At 36.5% G+C, this 24,931-nt stretch overlaps 1 protein-coding gene across 1 annotated transcript; it reads right to left on the minus strand.

The window, feature by feature from the left end:
- Window positions 1–4,321: 4,321 nt before the first annotated feature.
- On the minus strand, window positions 4,322–6,325 carry LOC103715313 (pre-mRNA-splicing ATP-dependent RNA helicase prp28). The gene is made up of 3 exons (XM_008802896.4): window positions 5,542–6,325; window positions 4,828–4,910; window positions 4,322–4,721 (listed from the first exon to the last, which is right to left on the minus strand). Exons 1-3 carry the CDS (start codon window positions 6,287–6,289, stop codon window positions 4,551–4,553), a joined length of 1,002 nt encoding a protein of 333 aa, XP_008801118.3. The 5' UTR covers window positions 6,290–6,325; the 3' UTR covers window positions 4,322–4,550.
- Window positions 6,326–24,931: the final 18,606 nt, after the last annotated feature.

The raw sequence follows: 24,931 nt of genomic DNA on the forward strand, positions 1-24,931 counted from the left end.
CTAGCAAAGCTTTTTCACCTTCCACCTGTTGGCTGAGCCTTGCTGCCTCTAGCCGTTATTGGGGCTGGCCACCATGGATGCCCTTGGATCTGACTGAATAGGAGAGACAGATTCTCCCCTATTTTTGGAAAGAAGAGAATCTCTCTTCCTTCTCTCTTCTCTCCTCTCTCTCTCTTACTCTTTCCCCATGCTTTCTCTCTCTTATTTTTTCTCCATTTATTCTCTCTCATCTCCCTTTCTCTCTCTATGAGACTTTCACTCTCTATGGGAAATTTCTCTCTACGAAACTTTCTCTCTCTACAGAATTTTTTTTCTCTACTGAACTTTCTCTCTCTACTCTCTCTAGAGTAGATAAATCCAATAGGAACTCTTTACAGTGATTTTGGATTGACCCGGGTGAATGATGCTGATTCATAGTCGTCAGGCGCCGTGTCAACTCCATCCTGGACTGTGCCAAACATTGTTAGATTTGATTGTCCCGATCTTTGTTGAATTATCTATGCCCTAGTCCAAGCATGATTCAATGAATTTTATTTTGATCGAACCAACTGGGGTGTCGGGTACTCCCATCTAGTCATCCTATGATGGTATTGAAATTAGGATTCTATTCTTAGAATAATCATGATAAATTCTAATTGAAAATATAATTTTTAAATACTATTGGATCTGTTAGTTGGATTGTGTTAGAGGTAAGTAATGTAACCTTTTTTCTAAATTTATCGATAAATTATAAATATTTTTTTGAGTTGAATTATTCTTGATTAATGAATTTGATGCAGGATGTTTTATGCCTTTTTCTAGAATAATATATGATTTTTGATTGAACGTATTGGTTTGGATATGAATTATGTTTGATTGATTTTGATATCACATATTTTGATTTGGAATTCTAAACATGTTTGGAGAAAAAGAGTTTTGAATCGAAATAGATCTAGACTCGCAGCCGACTATGTTGAGGAACCCGCTAATGAGGGCTAATACGTTAGCATATAATTTGTCCTGAAGGTTGTGTACAAGATGATTAGTGACATACCACTAGTAGACCAGCAGTCCCGAAGGACTTTGTTGCAAGTTGATATACAGCTCACCGCAAAAAGATTAATTGGTGTTATGAGCCTACCTTAGAAAAGATGTGGTCATAGTTTTTGGCTGTTCAGTTGAATTCGATGATTTGAAAGAAATTAATTTATGAACGATATTTAAATTTTGAAAAAAAAATAAATTTAGCGTAAGTAATATTTTACTTTTTCTAAATTTATCAACAATTACAAAATTATTATATTCATGAAATTTGAGTAGTATTATTCATGATGCATGAATTTGATGCATAGTATATTATTATACAATATATTATTTTGGAAGGTTATCACAATATATGATCTTATTGTGGATTTGATTGATTGATTTTGACACCTCATAATTTTAGAACTATAGTAAGAAAACTTAGAACTAATTTAATTTCAATCTGGCTATATTGAGGATCCCGCCAATGGGGGTTAATACGTTGGCACATCATTTATCCTAAAGGTCGCATCCAAGATGATTAGTGGCATACCGCTAGCAGACCAGCAGTCCTAAAGGACTTTGCTGCAAGATGATGCGTAACTCACTGCAAGAAGTTTAGTCAATCTTATGATCCTGCCAGAGAAAATAGGTGGTCATAGCTTAGGATCGATAAGATGAAATGAATATTTGAAAAAGAATTTGAATTCACGAAAAGAATCTAATATTTTAAGAAAGATTTGATTAATATCATAGCATTGCATATATGCTTATTTTTTGCATACTATTATCTATTTGATTACCAGATTGATCTAGCTAAAGTGTTCATTGCTTACCGGATTGTTTAGCTCATTATATAATTTTTCTTATTTTTTTAGTTTTAGAGAACTAGTCTACCGGAGTTTTTTAATACGGAAGAGCGAGTAGAAGATCTGTGGCAGAAGTTATCTTAGATTAGAGTTTATTTAAATTGATGTATTATCTTAGCCTAATGTTGGAATTTTGAGACATTGTAGTTGAGTTAGTAAAAGAAATAAAGTTTGCATATTGCTAGTCAAATTGTTTTGCCGCATATTTGTGATATTACGTGAGATACCTTGCATGCTCATGAGGATAGCTCTCTATGAGTGTGCAGCAGTTGCTGTGACCCCCCGGCTCGCGATCTCGCGTCGGGGGCATGACAATTTGCTAGCTAGGGCTTTTATTAATCGTTAAGTAAAATGATTGTAACTTTTGATGAACAATGAGATCCATGACTGTTATTTTTTTCAATTTTCTCAACAAAAAATAGAGCTCTTGCGCATTAACAAAGAGAAAAAATTACAGTACACCCTTCTAAATCTAGGCTATTTACATTTAGAACCCAAAGTTTAAAAGTATTAATTAGCTCCCAAAACTCTTAATTCATTGGAATGTGACCCGAATGTTTATCTCTATTACAAAAGCTTATTACGTGAGGATCACATAGTAACTAATTTTGGTAAAATTCCGAAACTGCCTTCCCCACTAAGTTACCAAGGGCTCTTGTTTTAGAAAGAATTGGAGAAAATGGGAGAGAGTAGCGATTTGAAATCTATGCCAACGGATGACAGAGCGAAGTGCTTTGAGATCTGTATAGATGGATGGTGATAGAAGATGAAGCGCCTTAAAATCTGTGCATGCAGATGAAAGAAAATGGTGTGCATTAAGATTTGTACAAGCGGATGGATGATAGAGGACGGAGTGCTTTGAGGTCTGTTTAGGCAAATAGATAACAGATGAAGTGCTTTGAGATCTATGCAGATGGATGCATGATAAAGAACGAAGCTCTTTCAGATTTATTTGCGTGGATGAATGATTGAGGATGGAGCACTTGATGATCAGTGTCGGTGAAGGAATGACAAAGAATGGAGCGCTTTAAGATCTATGTAGATGGATTGATGATAGAGAATGAAGTGCTTTGAGATTTGTATAGGTGGATGGATGATAGAAGAATAAGCACTTTAAGATCTGTGCAGATGGATGGATTATAAAGAATGGAGCGCTTTGATATCTGTGTAGGTAGATTAAGACAAAAAATAGTCTCCCTAAATCAAGGATATTTTTGTATTTTTTGTCACTCAATTAATGGTGTTAGGATCCAAATAAATGTTGGGCTACATTGCAACAAATTTGAAATTTTGGTAGCTAATTGATACTTTTTCAACTCTTAGGATCTAAGTATAAATGAACCAAACTTGGACAGATGTTTCTATAATTTTCTCTAACAATTACCATAACTTTTGTATCAAGCACATCTCATTCCGCAGTCAAGTACTTAACGTCGTCAATGTGATTGATTGCACCTCATCCCAATCTTTTAGCGGGTTAAGTCGAACCATGCCCATTTCTTACCTGATTTGATAAAAATTATCCACATGAGGCTACTTTGCAAGCAGTTGTTAAATTGGAAACCAGCGAGTCTGGGACCAATATGTTCTCCGATCAATGTATCTTGAACCAATTTTTATTGCTTCCAGAATCCAGAGGTTTCCATAATTTTACTACGCAAAGATACGTTGCCCTAAAATTCGACCGTTGCGTTGGTAAATCCCTTGCGCAACATCCAAAAAATCCACGCCTCCACGCCGCGCTATATAAATTCAAAAAAAATGCCTGGGGTGAAACAAGTTGGGAGAGGAAAAAAATGGCTCCTTTGAAAGCCATCAACCCCGGTAGAGAAGCCATGGTGAACAGAAGCTGTTGCCCTCCAAAAACCCAATCATGGAGGAGAAAGAAAACCTGACACCTCCCCACGAGATCCTTTCCGAAGTCACCCCAAAGAAACCAAACACATGTCCAGATTGTAACCAAAATGGTCCTCAGAGGGCTCCAAACTATCCTTCCCAATTCCGATCCGAAACTGATGAGAAACCTCATGACCCTGAAGATGATCGAGTTTTCTGTATTTGTGAGAAGAGAGGAGTGGAAATGGAGGAGGGCATCTCAACATGTAAAGAAGAGCTTGAATCGGAACTGGAAGCAACATCGACGAAGAATTTGGTATGCAAGGAACGTTTTGAAGGAGATGATGAGATCACTTCTTTAATGGAGTCTCTCTTTCTTGAAGCGCAGGATCGCAGTTGGGATGAAGAGTCGGAGATCAGCCTCCACCTCTGTTACTGCTCTTACTGCAATGGTTTGTAAGGCTACATGGGGGTTTCTGAGCTAATTTATCTTTTATCTTCTAGGTAACTTTTTGTTGCAAGTAATGTAATTTTCTGTCAACAGACCACTCTCGAATAAAAGCTGAATAATGGAAGTATTATCTCCATAAAATACATGCATTCTGACAACAAACTGAACATTCAAATGCAATAAATTTACTTGCACAATATGCGCATTTGAATCGATAAAAGTTCTTGAAAAGAAGCAAGCCTTAGATCCTGTTTCCAAGAACATTTTCGCAGCAACGGCGACAATTAGAAGTACGTATACAAGTGTAACAAATAGATAGGAGACAATACCCACATATGATTCGATATATGTGTTTGAAACCAACGAAGGATCTGTTGGATGTGTTAATAATTCTACAAAGCAGCCTTTCCACCTAGAAGGCTGTCTTTATCTCGACTGGTGGTTGAAGAAGTGTTATTGTAGCAATTCCGGACGTTAAGCAAGTTATATACATGGCTAGGCGCCTTTGTTAAAGCTTTCAATCTCCTTCCCTTGTCCTTCTTCAATGGCTTTATCTCCAAGTTCTGTTTTATTAGATAGAAAAATACTATAAGATAAACAAATACAATGCAAGTTAACAATTTTTCCATGTTGCAAATTGATATTTGATGTCAGTAAGTGCAAAATTACCTCGTTCGAATTCACGGATTCGGTGCTGTTTTCCCTCCCATGAGCCTTCTTCTCCTTCTTCTCCATGATTTCAGGTAGTTTATCTGCATTTATCCATGAAGAAATTGTTGAGCAATTCTAGCCTTGGACGTCATTACCATGCTTGGGAAGAAATTTTGCACCAATAGAAGAAATGCCGGCTAAAACTTGAAAATGTTGTTTTATTGCTTTAAATCCCACAACTGAATGTGGGTCCCATATTAAAAAAAGATTTTTTTTTGCATGAATATTCTTTTAAAAATTCAAATTTGCATAAATACTCTCTTAAAATTTATATTTATTTTTGTATCCTCATAAAATACTGTTTTTGCATAAATGCCTCTAATATAATGGTTCTTCAACACCGTTAATAAAAACCATATTTATTTTAATTAAAAATAAAATAAAATTTTAAAATTATTTTTTTTGGTTCTCCATCGCGACTGTCTTAAAAATGTTTCTTTTTGCACGTGTACCCATTAAGAGTATTTTAGTCATTTTCATTTGAAACTATTAATTTTTTAACGACGTTAGATGGCATGGCTATATATACAAAAATAAGAATGAAAAAAAATAGAGTAGCAAAATAAGTATTTTACGAGGATATACATGTAAATATTAATTTTGAAAAAATATTTATGCAAATTTGATATTTAAGAGAAAAAAAAAAACCTCAAATAAAAAAAAATACCGTACCTCTCCTTCTATTGCCGCCGAATTTAACCGAGGAATCGGCCTCCGAGTCGCGCGCCAAATCCATGCAATAAAACCTAAAACTCGGCGATCCGAGCGGTTCCTCATCCGCCGCGAAAGACCGCAACTTCTTCCCCTTCTCGTCGTCCTCCTCCTGCCCCCTGAATCCTAACCCCCTCTTCTCCTCCTCTTCCTCCTTCTCCAGCACAGCCGTTGCCGCCGCCGCCCCGGTCTCCTTCTCCTCCACCGCCGTCGCTGCCTTCTCCTCATCGTCTATCGTTTTCTCTTCATTCACCTTCTCCGCAGCTGTGGGGAAGGCGGCGACGGCCTCCGGCGATCCGGCGACCTCGTCCTCCTGCCCCGCCTCCGTCCCGGCAGCGCCGCGGGTGGACTCGTCGTCGACCATCTCCTCGCGTTCCTCGGGGCGGAGGAGCTCCGAGCTGGAGACGATGCTCAATTTCCTCTCCCTCCTCCGCCGTTTCACCTCCTCGATCTTCCGCCGGATCGGCCTCATCCCCGGCCGCAGCTCCATCCACGGCTCCGGCTTCGACTGGCCGTGGCCCATTGGAGAAGCGAGGAGAGGGAGAGAGAGAGGGGGGGGGGGGGGGGGGGAGGATTCAAGGATTTGTTCGAGCCTTGGACGGGAGACGATTTGAGGGGAGGGGAGGGCTGGGGTGTTTGGAAGGGCGTTAGGATTAAGGTTTGGGGGCGGGGCGGGTGGCGGAGAGTGTTTTCCGGTTACCGTTGGCATTTTGGGGAGGGGCGTTCTCAGACGGGGAAGTGAGATCGGGGCGATCCTGATCGTTCGTTGCTGGGGCAACGTGATAAGGCGATTTGCGCTGTAACGGCCTCGGACCACCACCCATTTTGATCAACCTGGACCCTCAGGTCAAGCCTAACAGGTGGGACCCGCTGTTTGGGCCAGGGTGATTACTATTTCAATTGGAACCCACACGAGAGGCATGGCAAGGCAACGGTGGATTGAGTTGGCTTGTGATCCGCACATGGACAAGGCCATCCTATCCATAAAAATCTCACTCAAAAGGGCTCAGATTGATTCGATCGAGATGCCTTGTTTGTGGTCTACCTCAAAACAGAAAAATTATTCCTTACACCACATGCACCACATTATTAGTGCACGGTAGAAACAATCCGAGTCCTGTGATAGGGTGATAAGATGACCATCCAAGATAAATCTATAGCAACGAGAAATCTGACTGGTGCGATGCATGGTGCTCTGGTGCACATGGTGTAAGATCATGGTGTAAGATATAATTTTCTCTCAAAACGAGATACACTGTTGATATATGTGATACTGTATATAATTGTTGGTCCATCATCATGAATGGATGCATTTTAAAATCACCTAACTGTATGGAAATAATGCAATAATTATTAATTGTAAAGGTGGAGTTGTTTAAGGGCTGGCATCCTAGCTATCCTCAAGTATTTATATTATAATAGCAGAGATTTTATTGTGAGTCTAACAATGTTGTCCGCTTAGGGTTTTATCGAAATCAATTTCAGTTAACATTTGATCAAGGTTCCTCCCCAAATAATGACCCCATCACGAACATTGTTTAGGGAAGCCTTTGATTAATTTTTTTTAACAAAAATTAATGGTTGTCATTAGACATTATAATTAGAAAAGCAATTGTGCTGTCTAGTTATGTCATTGTTCACAGAAACAAAATTAGCCTTAGAAATCTATACCAAAAAAAAAAATTGACGTGGTCTGGTAATTTGGTTTTAAAATTAAATAATCAGATGAATAATGTAAATGTGAAGTCACAAGTATTTCTGCTTGAAGAATGTTCACATGCATGGCATGCTTAGCCGAGCCGAGCAAGCAAGTGAATGTATGTACAAGTGTGGTTACCAACCTATCTTTCCTAAAGCCCAACTTGAGCTAAGAAGAATCAGACATCAAGAAATACAAAAGTACTTGTATTTAGCTATCTAATGTGGGACTATTAAATATGAGATTTTATGAATTTTGAACCTTTTCAAAAAGAAATCACATTATTAAAAAATTTAAAAAAATTTAGACATTTAAAATTAAAAATTTTAAAATTTTCAACAGAGCTAAACTTGGGAAATACTACTATTATAACTCAATATATGGAAAGTAACTGAGGAAACTACAAGAGTGATTGTAAGACTATTGAGAAACCAATAGAGGGTTAAGACTACTGAGAAATTTTAAATTTTTAATATTTTAAAATAAAAAAATAAAATTTACACATTGGCCAGATGGTGATCATATTTTTTATGCAACAGAATGATTCATGAATCTATCATTGGATCGCATGATGGACATTTCGAGGTCTATAGAGGTGGATAAATGAAGGAGTTCAAAGTGCTTGGAGAGTTGTGCATGCATGATGCAATGATCATCATAAAAGTAGATCAATCATTCTTTCATGAGAAGATACAACATGAAACCTCAGCTGCAATATATGAGCCAAAATTGATACCTTCTATTATACTGTATATTACGTGATTTTCTGATTGTTTCTATATATAGATTTGGAAGAGGTAAATAAACATCTTCCAACCAAGGGTCTTTCCACAATCTAACGACTTCACCATTGTAAAAGTTAGAATTTGGCGACATTCCAAACTCTTGAAACCTATCTCTTTCTAAGATTGCATAGGATCCTTAGTAAATCTTCGGTGGTATTTCTCTCAGTTCTGTGTCTTCCCCAGCTATATCTCTTGTCTAAGCAATCACCAACACCACTATGGTAGAAGTGTCTATTAAACATATGAGATAATAGGTTCATTATAGGAAGACGAACCTATTATTTGTTGATTTAGATAGCCTAGCTGCAACATAGGAAGAAGAGCTGGATGTGCTCCTTGCCACCCATGAGCAGCACTTTGATTTGCTAATCCCGATTTCGAGAATTTCCAATAAGCTTCACAAGCACTCTTAGAAGAGTTGTGGACCAAGTCCGTAGGGTATCCCTTTACAATTTTGTAACGCCCAACCCAACTAATAAGAAATTGGATCTAGTCCACTTGATTGGCTAAGATATAAGAGTTGGAGTAGGAGACAAAAAAAATGATGACCCAAGGATTGATTTAAAGATTGATTTTGATGATCACAAAACCTTGAAGTATAATTACTAATGTTTGTGTTGCAAGAAGAAAGATATTTATTTTGCTAGAAACATAACAAGTTGGAAGAACACAAGAAGGCCTCCAAAGCTCTCAAGAAAAGTTGGAAGAAAGCTACAATTTATTGGCCCAAGTATCAAGTTCAAAGGATTCAATTTAGAAGAGCAAGTTTTAAGAAAAATTCAAAGGAAAGGCACTCGAGTCGACTCCTACAGTTCCGAGTCGACTCCAAGGAGCAACAGACAGCCGGACAGAAAGATTCATCTCAGAACCTGTCAACGAGTCGACTCCTGAAGAGCGCGAGTCGACTCCGATGTTCACCGAGTCGACTCCAAGGAAGTAAGAGTCGACTCCAAGCAGTCACAGGCAGAAAAGTTAGAGAACAGTTTTCGGGTCTAAGATTCGAGTCGACTCCAGTGGAACGCGAGTCGACTCTGATGGTTGGCAAGTTGACTCCAAAGAAAGTGAGAGTCGACTCTCAGAGGAACACAAGAAAAAAGTCAGAGAACGTTTTTCGGACTCTGAGATTCGAGTCGACTCCCGCAATACGCGAGTCGACTCCTAGACACCGCGACCCCAAAGAAGACAGAAGACCAATCTGCTGTGTCTGAGAGCCGAGTCGACTCCCGCAAAATCCGAGTCGACTCCGAGGCAGCACAACCCCAAAGACAGAAGACGGTATTTTCGTCTCTGAGAGGCGAGTCGACTCCAAGACAGTTCGAGTCGACTCTAAGGCAGCGCGACCCCAAAATACAGAGGATCAGTTTTCGGGCTCTGAGAGCCGAGTCGACTCCAAGAGAATCCGAGTCGACTCGAGGAAGAAAATCAGAAAATATGTCCTCTGAATTCATGGGATGAGCCGACTCCGAAGATGCCAAGTCAGCTCCAGATGTTGGCGAGTCGACTCCGGGTTAAGACGAGTCGACTCCCAGTCGAGGATGCACAATAATTCAAATTTGGAACAGTGGCCGAGTCGTCTCCAGTAAAGCACGAATCGACTCCTGCAACAGACGAGTCGACTCCTGATCGCGCGAGTCGACTCCGATCCCAACGGTAATATTGTCAGGAAGTGCAGACTGTGTCCAACGGCTCTATTTTTGTCTCTAACGGCTATATTCTTGTTTCCACGCCATCTAAAGCTATAAAAACAAGAAGAGGGCTAGGGGAGAACTTATGGAAGTGGGAGAAAACATTTAGGAAAGAGATTACAAGGGAAATCTCCCATAAGCACAAAAAGGGCCATTCAAAGTGAAATAGAGAGAAGAAGAGCATCCAAGTGAATCCCAAAGCTTCCTCTTCATCCGTGTGCTGCCTCGGTGATCCTCTACTTCGTGCCAAATCAGAAGAGGGTCAAGTAAAGAAGAAGCCGAGCTCCTTCATCTTCAAAACTCGGTTGAGGGCTTCTCTTTACACTATTTTGTTTATATTGTTATATTTGCTTGTATAAGAAGCTTTGATTTGTTTTAAACTTTGTTTTTAATATCTTGTAACTTGATTCAATCAAGGGATTGAATCAAGGGGTTAAGGTTTGTTGGTGAGCCAAAGGAAAAACCAACGGTGAGAGGTTTGTTGGTGAGCCTAGGTTGAAACCAACGGTGTAAGGGTTTGATTGTGATCCCGGAAAAACAATCGGGGTGGTTCTAGTTGGTGAGCCTGGAAAAACCGACCGAGTTCGTTGTGCGCTCGTAAAACAACAAGTTGAGTTGTGAGCTTGTAAAACAACCGGCTGTAATCTGTAGGATTATAGTGAAATTCCCAAGAGGTCTTGGGGAGTGGATGTAGGTGCTGGGGTGCACCGAACCACTATATGTTTGTTGTGTTTGTAATGCCTCTTGTCATTGTCTAACTAACACACTTACTTACTTAGATAGATTGCTTGCTTAACTGTTATCCGCGCATCCTTTAGTTGCAAGCATATTCAATCAAGTCACATTCTATACATCAAACTGTTGCTAAGGTTGACTTTCACTGTGCATCCATACAACTTAGCATAATTAATGAAAACTTTCAGAAGTAGGTTAAAAGTTTTAAAAGACCCAATTCACCCCCCCTCTTGGGTTGTATCTACTGGGCAACAAGTAGTATCAGAGCAGGTGCTCTATAGTTTCTTGCCTTGTGTTTGACCTAACCGTCAAAGAGCCAAAGATCATGACAACTCAAATAGATAGTTTTCTAGGAGAAGGACAATCAATTGATACACCTCCACTATTTAATGGCATAAACTATACACATTGGAAAATACGCATGCGCATTTTTATTCAATCACAAAACTATTATTTATGGAAAATCATAATAAATGACCTTCACACACTCTCTCAAACTATTAATGAAAAGGACTTAGCACAATTGAATGCTAATGCTATGAACATATTATATTGTGCTATTCAAGAAACAAAGTTTAATGAAATTTCTGCATGCTTATCTGCTAAGGAAATCTGGGATACTTTAGAAAATATTTATGATAAATCTCAGATTAGCTCACATGTGCTTCAATTGCATACTAACAATGAGACTGCAGAAAAAGGTGTTGAATCTCCCACCTCAGTCGAGTCGACTCCAAGTATTTCAGAGTCGACCCTCAAGTTAACCGAGTCGACTCCAATTATGTCCGAGTCGACTCCGAGGCAAATCAGCTTCCTAAAGACAAAGAAGAAGAGGAAGCAAGAAGAAAGGAAGAAAGAGGTAAAACGCAAGAAAGCCTTGACCAAGAGAAAGTCAGACAAGGATTTGAAAGTTAGGAGCAACAATGAACCACAAGAGGTAACTAATTTATGTCTTATGGTACAAGAAGATAAAGTAGAATCTAAATCTAATCTTACACCAAATGAATTTCATGAAGAATATTCTTATAATGAACTTTTGAATGCTTTTCATGATTTGTATGGTGAATGTAGAAAACTAGCTATGAAGAATAAAAATCTTAAGAAACTAACTTCTGAAAATGAAAGCTTAAGGTCGTTTTCAGAAGAATTGATTCAGAAAAATCATAACTTAATTAAAGAAAATCAAAACTTAAGTAAAGAAATTAATCAATTAAAATCTGTTAGTAACAAATTCACCGTAAGCTCTGAAAGATTAAAAATGATGTTTGAAAGCCAACATGCTGATTTTGATAAATCAAAATTTAGCTTGACTCCTCCACTTAGCCATAAATCTCTAGAGAAAAAGGTTATCAATTCACCAAGCAAACCATTAAATAAGATAACTTATTTCAAACATGAAAAAAATGGGCATAACAACTTTACCTATCGTTCTAACACAATTAAATCAAATGGTAAAGTTATTACTATTAAACAGATTTGGGTTCCAAAAGGAACCATATGTCCTAACTCTCAAGGACCCAAGCAAGCTTGGGTACCCAAAATGAGGATGTACACATAGGTGTGCCAAGATACCCATGGAACAAAAAGAAACTTAAAAAGTTATTAACAAAAATAATAATAATGAAATCAGTAATCCTTGCATCTCATCATTATTTTTGCTTTAGTATTTGATATGAATTGCTAGTATTGATCAATTTTGTGATATAGAAAATACTTTTGGAAATATAATCAAATCATTTCATTTTATAGTATACTTTACTCACTATTGGATAAGTTGCTAAATGATTAATCAATTTATTAAGAACAACTCTATGAATTCTCTATATGCTTGATTGTGAGTTTTTATCCTTGGCATTATTGTTTATTGATCTTAGATATGATAATGTGTACTTGGTGTGCATTTGAATATATGCACTATGAATATTATGATTAAAGAAACCATGTTTGACATATAAAATCAACTCATGCTAGTATGTACTTAATCTCAAAAGACCTTGCCATTGGCTTACTTAGATTATCTTCTGAAAGGTCAAAGTGTTGCTAGCTAACTAAGGAAACAAACAAAAATTATTTCTAAATCTAAAGATGTTGTTTCCATCTCTAAGTTTTCAAAAGCTTACATTGGATTTGTTCTTGGCAAATAAAACTGAAGTGATTTTCTGTATTTGCTAAATCTTGTAAAAAGTGTTTCAAATGATAAAGGTTTCCAAACTGTGAAAGTCTCATGGCACAGTGTTGAAAACCAAAATCCTGATAAAGTTTATACAGAAATTAAGTATTTCAGCACCAAGGACACCTTAAGTAAAATAGGGTTGATAGAATTCTTGAAGAAATAAAAAAGACAATTGTGTATGATAGTAATCTACTTAAATGATTTTTAAAAGCTATCATCACTGCTTGTCATATATATGATTTCTATTAGATCTATTTTTGATGAAAACTCCTTTTGATCTTCTGAAAAATTGGAAATGAACCATTGCATATCTTTCATATTTTTCAGTCATACACGTTATGCTTGATATGTTCTTATGAAAATAATGCCTAGAGATATGTCTATCCTTGGATATCATTCATCAAGCAATGCATATAGAATATTCAATGAAAAAATTTTAGTTGCAGAAATATCAAGTCATTTTATTCTTTATGAGACTAATGATTTATTATCAAGATACTAAGATCAAATTATATATGCATATGGTTAATCTTTTACATATAACAATCTAAAAACATGTTAATAATTAGAACCAAATTGAGTTTTTCAAAAATGCACTTAATGAAGAAAAATTGATGACTACTAAAAGACTAAATCAAGAAAAGATGAAATAGATCTTGATAAGATTTTTGCATGATTAGAAGTAAAGATCACCATTATCATTTGTTTGCTTCATGAGCTTTATAATCTGTCAAATGAATGTGTAGAATTCACTCCTATGTGGTTATTTCATTAAAAAAGGAGATCTATGTAAAATAACCACCATATTTAAAGATTACACATTACATATATGATAAAGCAATATGTGATTTGGAACAAGCATCAAAAGCATGATATATAAAAGCTTAAGTAACCTTTTTGATAGAAAGTAATAGTGATAAATCTATGCATCAAAAAGAAGAATTTGTGATATCTTATTTGCTCAAAGTATGCATTGATGACATCATTTTTGGTTATACTAATGAAGAGTTATATGAAGATTTTACTTAGCTCATGTAAGGTGAGTTTGAAATATATATGATGAATGAATTAACATCTTCTCTCAAACTCCAAATTAAGACAAACAAGAAAGGGGGATCTTCATTGACCAAAGTTAGTCCACAAGAAAACCCTTATAGAAGACTGGCATGAAGAAGGTATATCTATGACCCCATCTTGTAGAATTTGAAAAGGATGAGCAAAGTAGATCTATTGTTTAAAGCTGTATTGAAGCATGATAGAATAATTATTTTATCATACAGCTAGTAGACCTGAATATATGCTTATTATGTGACCTTATGCAAGACTTCAATCCAACTTTAATGAATCATATTTCATTGATAACAAATAAATCATAATCTGAATTTTGATAGAAACAACCGTTTAAGATAAGTTGATTAAAACTTAGCTAACATATCTTATTGATAATTATCCTAAGCAAATACAATCTAAACTAAATTGATTTTGGAAATAAGAAATTGATTTGACATTGATAAATCTCTCTATTGCCTCACATGCTTGCTCTTGAACTATCTTGGTTAATGAAACTATCTCTTTAGTTCAAGTGATATGTGCTTGCTTATATTTAGGCAATCTCTTGAGTAAAGTGACTCAATATTCAACTATTATCTTATCTTAAATTGAGTCATCTAGTTAGAAATATGTTGGATGAATGGGTTGTATCTTAAAGAAACTAAAGACTCTCTTTCAAGAAAGAAAAGGAGTTTGGTAATAATGCAGAATCCTTGAGCAAGAAAATGAGTGATTTCAGCTTGAAGGACACCTCCACATAAGATACAATAAACATTCACATGCAAACAAGAGAAAGGATCTTCTTCAGCCAAAAGTTCACACATAAGAAATCTAGTTTGGCTTGAAGAACATATAATGAATAAGTAATTCTAGACATCTCTCATAAATTAGCTGAGCAAAGTCAATAACTTTAAATCTTATTATGACATGATTAAAATAATTAATTGTTAATCTTTTGATATCATGTCCATATATGTATTAATTGACTTATGCTTTTGGAAATTGTTTCATGGTTTGCTCAAACTAAAATATTTCTATGGATATATCATAACCATGAAATACACAAGTATATGATTAAAACTTTGATTTAGAATGACTTGTGAGAAGCTACGAATTCTTGGGCATAATAAAAATGTTGTTTGCATGATATACCTCTATATGATACATTTGATTATTTCTTTATTCTGCTCTTTCATGTAAATTACTTGAGAATAACAAAAAGAGAGAGAGATAAAGAAAAGAAAATAGAAATTATTCAAGAGAAGTAAAATCTAAGTAAAGGCAAATACTTCAATCTTAAGGAAAAGCAAAACAAGCATAATATATTCGGCACATTTGGAAGGGATAAAATCCATAATTAATTACACTTAAACAGGGAGAGTTTGAAGTAAACATTTTAACCTTTCTATATTGCTCATCATAGGGATGGTGCCAATGGGGAGGCTAGTGGTAGTACCCGGCACTATTTGACCCAACTATTCGGTGTAGGGCATATTAGGGACGGCACAAGAGGGAGGCTAGTAGTAGTACCTTGTGCCCCTTCTCAACTTCACCGGATAGGGAGCAAATAGAGTATAGAGCATAAGAAAGTTATAAATGAAAGACAAGGTAAATGAAAGTATATAAGAAGAATCAAGTCAAATTTTTTAATCACTTGAAAACACACTTTAAGGATGAAATCAGTGCAAAATTATATTTAAATAGGGGGAGTTTATTTGAAAAGAATTGATTTTGATCCTTAACATTCTTACTCTTAATATTCTAATGCATGACTTAACACATAATATATTTTGCATATGGCATGATGCTTTAAATTATGGATTCTCAATATTTTGTAATGCTTCATGCTTGGACAATTTGATTGATTGTTTGAAATACTACATAAAATTTTTGTTTGGTAAGAAAATTCAGATGTGTCATTCACAATTATCGTTAAAATGTGAAAGTTGAAATGAGAAGAGAAAGATATCTCTATTTAGGCAAAATGAATTGATCTTGATCTATCTTTCTACTTGCCTAACTTTGATACATAATATCCTAATACTTGTTAAAATATCCTCCATTTTGTATCGAAACTCAATACTAAATACAAAGATTCTGAAAGTGCTCTAATGTTATTGAAATATGTGTTTTCAATCTTAGTAATTTAAGATGAGCTACAAAGTAGAAGATACATATATCAAATTTTGACAGCCTTCTTGGAAATTCCTATGAAAATTCAGAATCTGATTTTGTATAAAAGCTTAAACTCAATATGATTTCTAAATAAAATCTTAATTTAAGAAAAACAGAATTAATTTTGATGCCTTGGCTGATTGCTCCGATACGCATCCGAAACATATCTTTTCTTATCATTAAAATCTACTAATAGTGGTCTAAATGATCAATGATCTTGATTGTAAGCAAATATTCTTAAATATATGATTTTATTTTGATATCAAAAATATTTATTGAGCTTCATGTATACATTGCTGAAAAACTGTGATTAAGAAATTGAGTTATATATATATATATATTTCAATGATCATCTATATGTTTTTCTCTCCTACATTATTAAAGACAGAATAGAGTGAATGATCTTAAAGCAAGAAATATTTCAGCTCACTCGAATGATTCTAAAAGAAAGAAAATGTAAATGCTTTTGAAAGAAACTGAGCTTCAAATGAATCATTCTTTATTAATATTTCTATACATTTTCTCTAAGATTAAGAGAAAGCATAACTTGTTCTTAAAGAATTAGAAAGAGTAATTGCTACAAATTTTGAATAATACTAGATTACTCTACATTCTCGATATCATAGAATTTCAGTGTTATTCACGTTTATCACTAAAATCTGAAATTCAACAATTAAAAATGATTAAAGAAGAATGCATCTTTTGAGGGGGAGCTTTAGATATTCAGTATCTTATCCTAAAGATACTTTAATGCATACCTTGAATTTTCTGGATTGATTTTGATGAACCTCCTTATATTGCAAGACATGCTTTAATTACCTTGAGATGAGTTCTATAAAGGTTGTCTTATCTCAAACCTTGAGTCTTATGAAAATAAGCTGAAACTTATAGAAAATATATTTCTGAGATTGACAATTTTATTGAACATTATCTTCAAATTCTAAATTCTTAAATGGAATGATCAATTGAGGGGAGAGAAAGAAAATTTCAGAAGGAGAGGTCTTATGGAACTTAATCGCATAAGTCTATAACTAAAGGAGAGAGGAAGAATACTAAATGAAAAGTGATCTTAATGCTCTCCAATATTTATCATCTGAAATTTAAATCTGAAAATTTTTACGATACACCTTGAGGCTTGTTATTTGGTTAGTATATCTTATGCATCAATCATGAACCAAATTGCAATTCAAATAGTTGATCTTAAGAGCCTCTAATTTAATGAAAAAGGGGGAGAATAACGTGTTGATTTTTTCTTGAGTATCTCTTAGAAAATCTATTTTGAAATTCACTAATGAGTCCAAATTGGCTTGCTCTTTAGAACTTAAATTGTGTGCCAATTCATATTTTTTATGTATCAAATTGTGCTTATTTTCTAAAAGAACAAAAGAAAGTCTTTAAAAGAGCTCTGAGATGAATCATAAATTGCATGAATTCATATTTTGGTATTTGTGCCCCAATGCTCTTATTATCATAAAAGAACCTTGAAGTCATTAAGAATTAATGATCCAACATGATGATATGTCTTTCAAATATATAAGTTTTGATCTTTTACTCTGAAAATCAATTAAATTGCTCTCATGTTGATAAAATACTTAATAGATTGGGCAAAAGGTCTTAAATGAACAAGCTTCCATACTTATTAAAGAGAGGTTAGATTTCCACTCATGTGTTTCCTTGAATATCATTTGTGGTACTTCTTGTATTAACCTAAGGAAGATTCCACCTATACTTGATTAGAAAACTATCTGTGGTATCAAATTAGAAAACTTCTTGAAATCACATTCGATGTGTTCTGCTCTGAAATTATCTTAATTGGCTCTGATCTATGCTCATTAATCTGATTCTAATATTATTGCCTTGAGTTTTATGATTCATATCCTTGCAATAATTTGACATGCAAATCAGAGTACAATAAGGAAAAGAAATATTTGAGTATTCTTATCTTTGTGCTTAATGTTTCACTATCTTTTTGATGTTGTCAAAAAGGGGGAGAAATATCTAAGTATATGCTCATAATGCTTTGTGTTTTGTATTGAATACAAATCAGCTTAAATTGAAATATGTTGATTGTGTTAAGCTGATTAAATCTAAAGCATTATCATGAAGTATGTTCTTAAATATATATGTTTTTACTTCATGCAACTTAGCTATGCATTACTTCTAGAACACAATATATCTTATATTGCATATACTCCAAGTTTTGTCATCATCAAAAAGGGGGAGACTGATGACCCAAGGATTGATTTAAAGATTGATTTTGATGATCACAAAACCTTGAAGTATAATTACTAATGTTTGTGTTGCAAGAAGAAAGATATTTATTTTGCTAGAAACATAACAAGTTGGAAGAACACAAGAAGGCCTCCAAAGCTCTCAAGAAAAGTTGGAAGAAAGCTACAATTTATTGGCCCAAGTCTCAAGTTCAAAGGATTCAATTTAGAAGAGCAAGTTTTAAGAAAAATTCAAAGGAAGGGCACTCGAGTCGACTCCTACAGTTCCGAGTCGACTCCAAGGAGCAACAGACAGCCGGACAGAAAGATTCATCTCAGAACCTGTCAACGAGTCGACTCCTGAAGAGCGCGAGTCGACTCCGATGTTCACCGAGTCGACTCCAAGGAAGTAAGAGTCGACTCCAAGCAGTCACAGGCAGAAAAGTCAGAGAACAGTTTTCGGGTCTGAGATTCGAGTCGACTCCAGTGGAACGCGAGTCGACTCCGATGGTTGGCAAGTCGACTCCAAAGAAAGTGAGAGTCGACTCTCAGAGGAACACAAGGAAAAAGTCAGAGAACGTTTTTCGGACTCTGAGATTCGAGTCGACTCCCGCAATACGCGAGTCGACTCCTAGACACCGCGACCCCAAAGAAGACAGAAGACCAATCTGCTGTGTCTGAGAGCCGAGTCGACTCCCGCAAAATCCGAGTCGACTCCGAGGCAGCGCAACCCCAAAGACAGAAGACGGTATTTTCGTCTCTGAGAGGCGAGTCGACTCCAAGATAGTTCGAGTCGACTCTAAGGCAGCGCGACCCCAAAATACAGAGGATCAGTTTTCGGGCTCTGAGAGCCGAGTCGACTCCAAGAGAATCTGAGTCGACTCGAGGAAGAAAATCAGAAAATATGTCCTCTGAATTCATGGGATGAGCCGACTCCGAAGATGCCAAGTCAGCTCCAGATGTTGGCGAGTCGACTCCGGGTTAAGACGAGTCGACTCCCAGTCGAGGATGCACAATAATTCAAATTTGGAACAGTGGCCGAGTCGTCTCCAGTAAAGCACGAGTCGACTCCTGCAACAGACGAGTCGACTCCTGATCGCGCGAGTCGACTCCGATCCCAACGGTAATATTGTCAGGAAGTGCAGACTGTGTCCAACGGCTCTATTTTTGTCTCTAACGGCTATATTCTTGTTTCCACGCCATCTAAAGCTATAAAAACAAGAAGAGGGCTAGGGGAGAACTTATGGAAGTGGGAGAAAACATTTAGGAAAGAGATTACAAGAGAAATCTCCCATAAGCACAAAAAGGGCCATTCAAAGTGAAATAGAGAGAAGAAGAGCATCCAAGTGAATCCCAAAGCTTCCTCTTCATCCGTGTGCTGCCTCGGTGATCCTCTACTTCGTGCCAAATCAGAAGAGGGTCAAGTAAAGAAGAAGCCGAGCTCCTTCATCTTCAAAACTCGGTTGAGGGCTTCTCTTTACACTATTTTGTTTATATTGTTATATTTGCTTGTATAAGAAGCTTTGATTTGTTTTAAACTTTGTTTTTAATATCTTGTAACTTGATTCAATCAAGGGATTGAATCAAGGGGTTAAGGTTTGTTGGTGAGCCAAAGGAAAAACCAACGGTGAGAGGTTTGTTGGTGAGCCTAGGTTGAAACCAACGGTGTAAGGGTTTGATTGTGATCCCGGAAAAACAATCGGGGTGGTTCTAGTTGGTGAGCCTGGAAAAACCGACCGAGTTCGTTGTGCGCTCGTAAAACAACAAGTTGGGTTGTGAGCTTGTAAAACAACCGGCTGTAATCTGTAGGATTATAGTGAAATTTCCAAGAGATCTTGGGGAGTGGATGTAGGTGCTGGGGTGCACCGAACCACTATATGTTTGTTGTGTTTGTAATGCCTCTTGTCATTGTCTAACTAACACACTTACTTACTTAGATAGATTGCTTGCTTAACTGTTATCCGCGCATCCTTTAGTTGCAAGCATATTCAATCAAGTCACATTCTATACATCAAACTGTTGCTAAGGTTGACTTTCACTGTGCATCCATACAACTTAGCATAATTAATGAAAAACTTTCAGAAGTAGGTTAAAAGTTTTAAAAGACCCAATTCACCCCCCCTCTTGGGTTGTATCTACTGGGCAACAAAAAAGATAGAGCTTTGTTCTACTTGGAGTAGGAAACCGACTTCTCCTCCATCTTAATTTCTTACAGAGTTAGGAAACCTACCCTCCAATGGCTATTTAATGACCATCATATTCTCTTTCACCTCACTACCGACAAGTTTTGTCGATTACCACCGCTAGATGATCGTTGGTTCCTTCTCCTTCTCCTCTTAACTTCCAACGGTCTTGGCTCACGATGCTTCACAACCAAGAGATCTCCCTCTTTCCCACTCTTTTCTCCTCTTTCTTCCTTCTACTTCATCGTTCCCTTTTCTTGTGCCTACCGGAAGTTGGAACCAGAGAGATCGCTGGAGCTTGACGTAAGCCTTGATTCTTCTTCCTCTTTCTTTTTCTCTATGGTAGGATCCTTTGTCAGCCAGACTCCGCCACTAAATCGGCTATAAATTGACCAAGTTCACATCCCATGTTATTCCGACACTTCTTTCCCCTTTTTCGGGCACCAGCGTTGCCGTCTCTTGATGTTTGACTCTTGTTTGAGTTCTTTGACCTCCCATCAACCCTTGCTAATAGAGCCATGGCAGTCGGTGAGCAGCCAATGGCCAAAAACAAGAAAATATTTCGATTCTCCTATTTTTTTAGTACTTTTCTATTTTATTTCTCGCCGGCCGATCACTGCACCGGCTATCCACCACCTTCGCTCGTCGACCATACCCTTAGGCACGATCCCCAATGATCTTGGCCTCCCTTTCCTCTTCTAAGAGAGATGGTGAAGATTCTCTTCTTCTCTCTCTAATATTTCTCTCTCTTGTTTATCCCTCTTCTCTCTCTTTCTCTCTCTAATCTTTATCTCTATCTCTACATAATCTAGGGGCTCAATGGAAGGCCATATGTCTTTACTTTGTGGACCCCAAATTAGCCCAAATAGGAGGTCCGGGAATGGCTCAGTTGTGACTATCCAACATGTTGACTTTACCCGACCTTTGTTGGCATCCTAGTCATTGTTGGATCCCCACTAGATCTGGCCATCCTCGATCACTATGAGTCACCAATATTTTGATTTGATCTTTGATTGGATAGAATGAACTTGACTGGGCTGACTAGATTGTTGGGCTTTACTGCTCAACTAGCCATATCCTTCTTCATCCTTGTCGAGCATAAAGCCCTATCTCTCTTTATCCGGATCCAAGTTGACCCAAGTTCGGAGGCCCTGAATTGTCTTGGTATCCGAGCAGCATGCCAGTCTAGTACCTCGATCCTTGCTAGATCTCTCTGAAATTCGATCATCATTGATCTTCATTGAGCACTTAAATCATATCTGATCTTGACTAATTGAGTCACCTTGTTCAGATCAACCCGGGCAGTCGGGCATCGCTACCTGGCCAACCCTGTCCTTTCTTTACCTTGGTTTAGATATGAAGCTATACACCTTGCACTATCCCAAATTGAATTAGTTTACCCAATTTTAACTCGTTCTTGGTTTTTTTCCATATTTCGAAGTTGTTGATGTTGTATTTTAGTCGCTTTGAATAGGTGAAGCTGACCTATCCAACTAATGTGAAATTTTGAAGCAAGAAGAGGTAAGTAATGTTTCAAAGTATTTTCTAATGACCTTTGAAAAATTATAATTAGTTTATTAAATTTAATTATGATCTCTATTTTATATTTGATTCAATAGATTAAGCATGCTATTATTATTGTTCTAATTGTTCTAAAATATATATTTTAATACTCTTGTAATTTAGAAATTATGATTAGGTAATTTATATTTTTTTATATATATATTTTTAGCACCACTATGATCTTTTTGCACTAATGAAGATTATTCGTTGGTCCTATCGATTTGTAATCTGAGAAACTAGTTTCGACACTGAGCTACCAATGATTAGTATTTGTTATCCAACACTTTGTCCATATTGTATCTGCTATCTAACCCATGTTACTAGGTTACGTAGCTATAGCCTGATGTTGGGTCTAATACCAGTTTATGAAAAATAACTTTTGAAAAAAAATTATGTGTATTATTCGAGATTCAAATGATTCTATGTCAGTATCATACTATTTGATTATTTATTTGTTTGGTATGCTTAAATCCTACTTTGATATATTATGTTACTTAATAGGTTGGTATGGCTCATAATTCTTTTTTTTTTTAGATTCTGAATCATGATTGTTTGGGCTTGAAAGAGTGCACTAGACCTTCTGGAGATACTCATGATTATTTGTTCGTCTAGATTAGTTCAGTTTAGTTTGGATATTTTATTTGATTTGAATAATAATAATTAGTTAGAATATTTTGATTCATATTATTTTGGACTACTTGTTTATGAGAATAATTAGATTAGATTTTGATTAAATTAATTTTTGAGGATCGAAGAATTATTATTGCTCTGAAGTTAGTATGATTTGATTAGTCATCTTGCATACTTATATGGTCCGCCCTGTAGGTATATGGCATCTGTCACGCTCTAGGTTCGAGGCGTGACAAATATGTTATCTCACTCATCAGGAGCAATTAACGAGATTAAGATGGATGTTATTTTTAATATGGTGAAATAGAACTTGACCCATTTTGTAACTACTATAAATTAACTATATTGTATCACCATGCCAGAGGTTTCTATCTTAAACAAAAAAACACTAATGAAAATAAATAAATAAAACAAATCTTTTATCATACTAGTGTGGGCCACGTCTGGATATATTTAAATCGGATCGAGTCCAACGGTGCCGAGTTGATAAGAGTCCAAGTTTAGGATGTCCATTCCTCTCCTCTTTCTATCTACAAACTCACTTCTTGTTGGCCAAACAAGCGAGGGGACAGCGCAAATATTGGGTTTCAAACAAATAAAGAAAAGTTAATCTAATTTGCTGATGAAGGCTGATTACAAAGAGGTTTACAAGGGCCATCCAGTAGACTATTTGGGGACTCTCATCTATAAAAAGGGATTCAATCACCAAAGGTGTACCAGAATACTCTCTAGTTATTGAATATATGTTCAATTTTAATACCTTCTCATTCATATAAACTGTCTACCTAGAGACCTCCAAAACCTCAAGGTTGGGAGCCCAAAATTGACCATTTGAAGCCTTCTAAAGTTCTTCAATTGATGTTGGCAGGTGAGTAAAGCCGGGCAATTTGGCTTGATAGCTACTGGCTGCATGGGTAGCCAGCTAACTGTTAGCTGGCTGCACCATTTCTCCCACCAATCAAAAGGAACTCTTCCTCGAGTTGAGTTGGTTCTCCATGTTTTGATACAAATCAGACATTTTGAAGGTTGGACTAATTCGCATTCCATTGATAGCTCAACTCAATAAGCATTTGGACCAAGCTACTTAATGGCCCAATCTTCCTGTTCTTGAGCTTGCAATAGGGTCCAATAGACAATTTCTCCTTTCGTAAGTGCACCATCATCAAGTTGTAGAGCCTGGTGTGTCACTCTTCACATGAACCATATGATCGCCACAAGACTATTGGCCGTCGAGACACCTCTTTCTGATTGCGAGAAATTGATGTAGGTTCTTCTTCCTGAGGTCAAAGCATGCTCAGCCCAAGGTGGTCTTCATGGGTGGTTGCAAAAGAAAACAAACCTTTCAGAATTAGACCACAAGGGTGTAGTGTATGTAACATTCAATGCATGCATTGAAAAGAAGGTATTACCATTAGTCAATTTATACACAAAGGGGGAAGAAAGAATTATGAGAAACTTGCTCCTCCCCCTAATTAAAAACCCTTCAACAAAAAGAATAGGTAGATTTAATGCCTACTCTAAATGCACGCATTGGAGGCATGGATAATGGAGTAAAAGATCAAGACGAGAGTAAAAAGAAAGAGAGAGCATAGCCCAGAAGTGGAGGATGCCCACGCAATTCCTGGAGCATCCTCGCAGGCTTAATTACCCTCCCTATAATGCAGCATAACTCTCTCTCAGAGCTTGCTGTCACTCAAGAATCAGAACGAAGCACGAGGGACTGATCATAGCTTGAAAGAGGGGGAGAAGTGGCTAATTATATGGGCCTCAAGGGTGGTAAGTTTGACAAAAGTGAGTCAAAAGTGAAGTAGACTTGTTTTTTGAGCATCATGAAGAATGAAACCCCCCCAAATTGTGTGTAGGTGGTTCAAAAGCGGGTGTCTATATTTACCCCCGCCTCGATTGATTATTCGAGATGAAATTTTAGTCAAGGTTCAAGACAACCCTTGGCTTCGGACCCAATATTAGTAGCGAGCGAAGCAGTGTGGCTTTTGGTGACTTAAATAGGATCGCTATGATGATCTTAAATCACTAATGATCTTCATCCCGGAATAATTTGATCCTTGATGATTTAAGATCGCCACATCTGATATGCTATATTCCAGTGATAAAAGATCTTAAGAGTATCCATGATTAATCAATTTCTATGCCATGAAAATCCATGATCACTGATCATGAAATACCAAAACGATCCTTGATATATATATATATATATATATATATATATATATATATATATATATATATATATATATATATATATATATATAATGAAATAAGTAAAAGCATCAGTTGTGTTGCATCTAAAGTATTGCGTTACTATTCATTTTTGAAGGTAAAAGATCAATATATATACTTTTGAGTATATATATTGACCTCGGCAAAGGCTGAGCAAAAAAGGATGCACAATGACCTAGGTAAAAACCGAGCCAAAGGCAAACTATATCAAGCTTGGTCTATCCG

The sequence above is a fragment of the Phoenix dactylifera genome, chromosome 9, assembly GCF_009389715.1.
Source record: "Phoenix dactylifera cultivar Barhee BC4 chromosome 9, palm_55x_up_171113_PBpolish2nd_filt_p, whole genome shotgun sequence".
Taxonomy (NCBI): Eukaryota; Viridiplantae; Streptophyta; class Magnoliopsida; order Arecales; family Arecaceae; genus Phoenix; species Phoenix dactylifera.

Coding starts and splice junctions, on each gene's coding strand:
- LOC103715313 (XM_008802896.4), bottom strand. CDS start 6,289: ATGCCAACGGTAACCGGAAAACACTCTCCGCCACCCGCCCCGCCCCCA. Junction 4,911..5,541: donor CGGCGGCAATAGAAGGAGAG/GTACGGTATTTT, acceptor GGATAAATGCAG/ATAAACTACCTGAAATCATG. Junction 4,722..4,827: donor AATCCGTGAATTCGAACGAG/GTAATTTTGCAC, acceptor CTAATAAAACAG/AACTTGGAGATAAAGCCATT.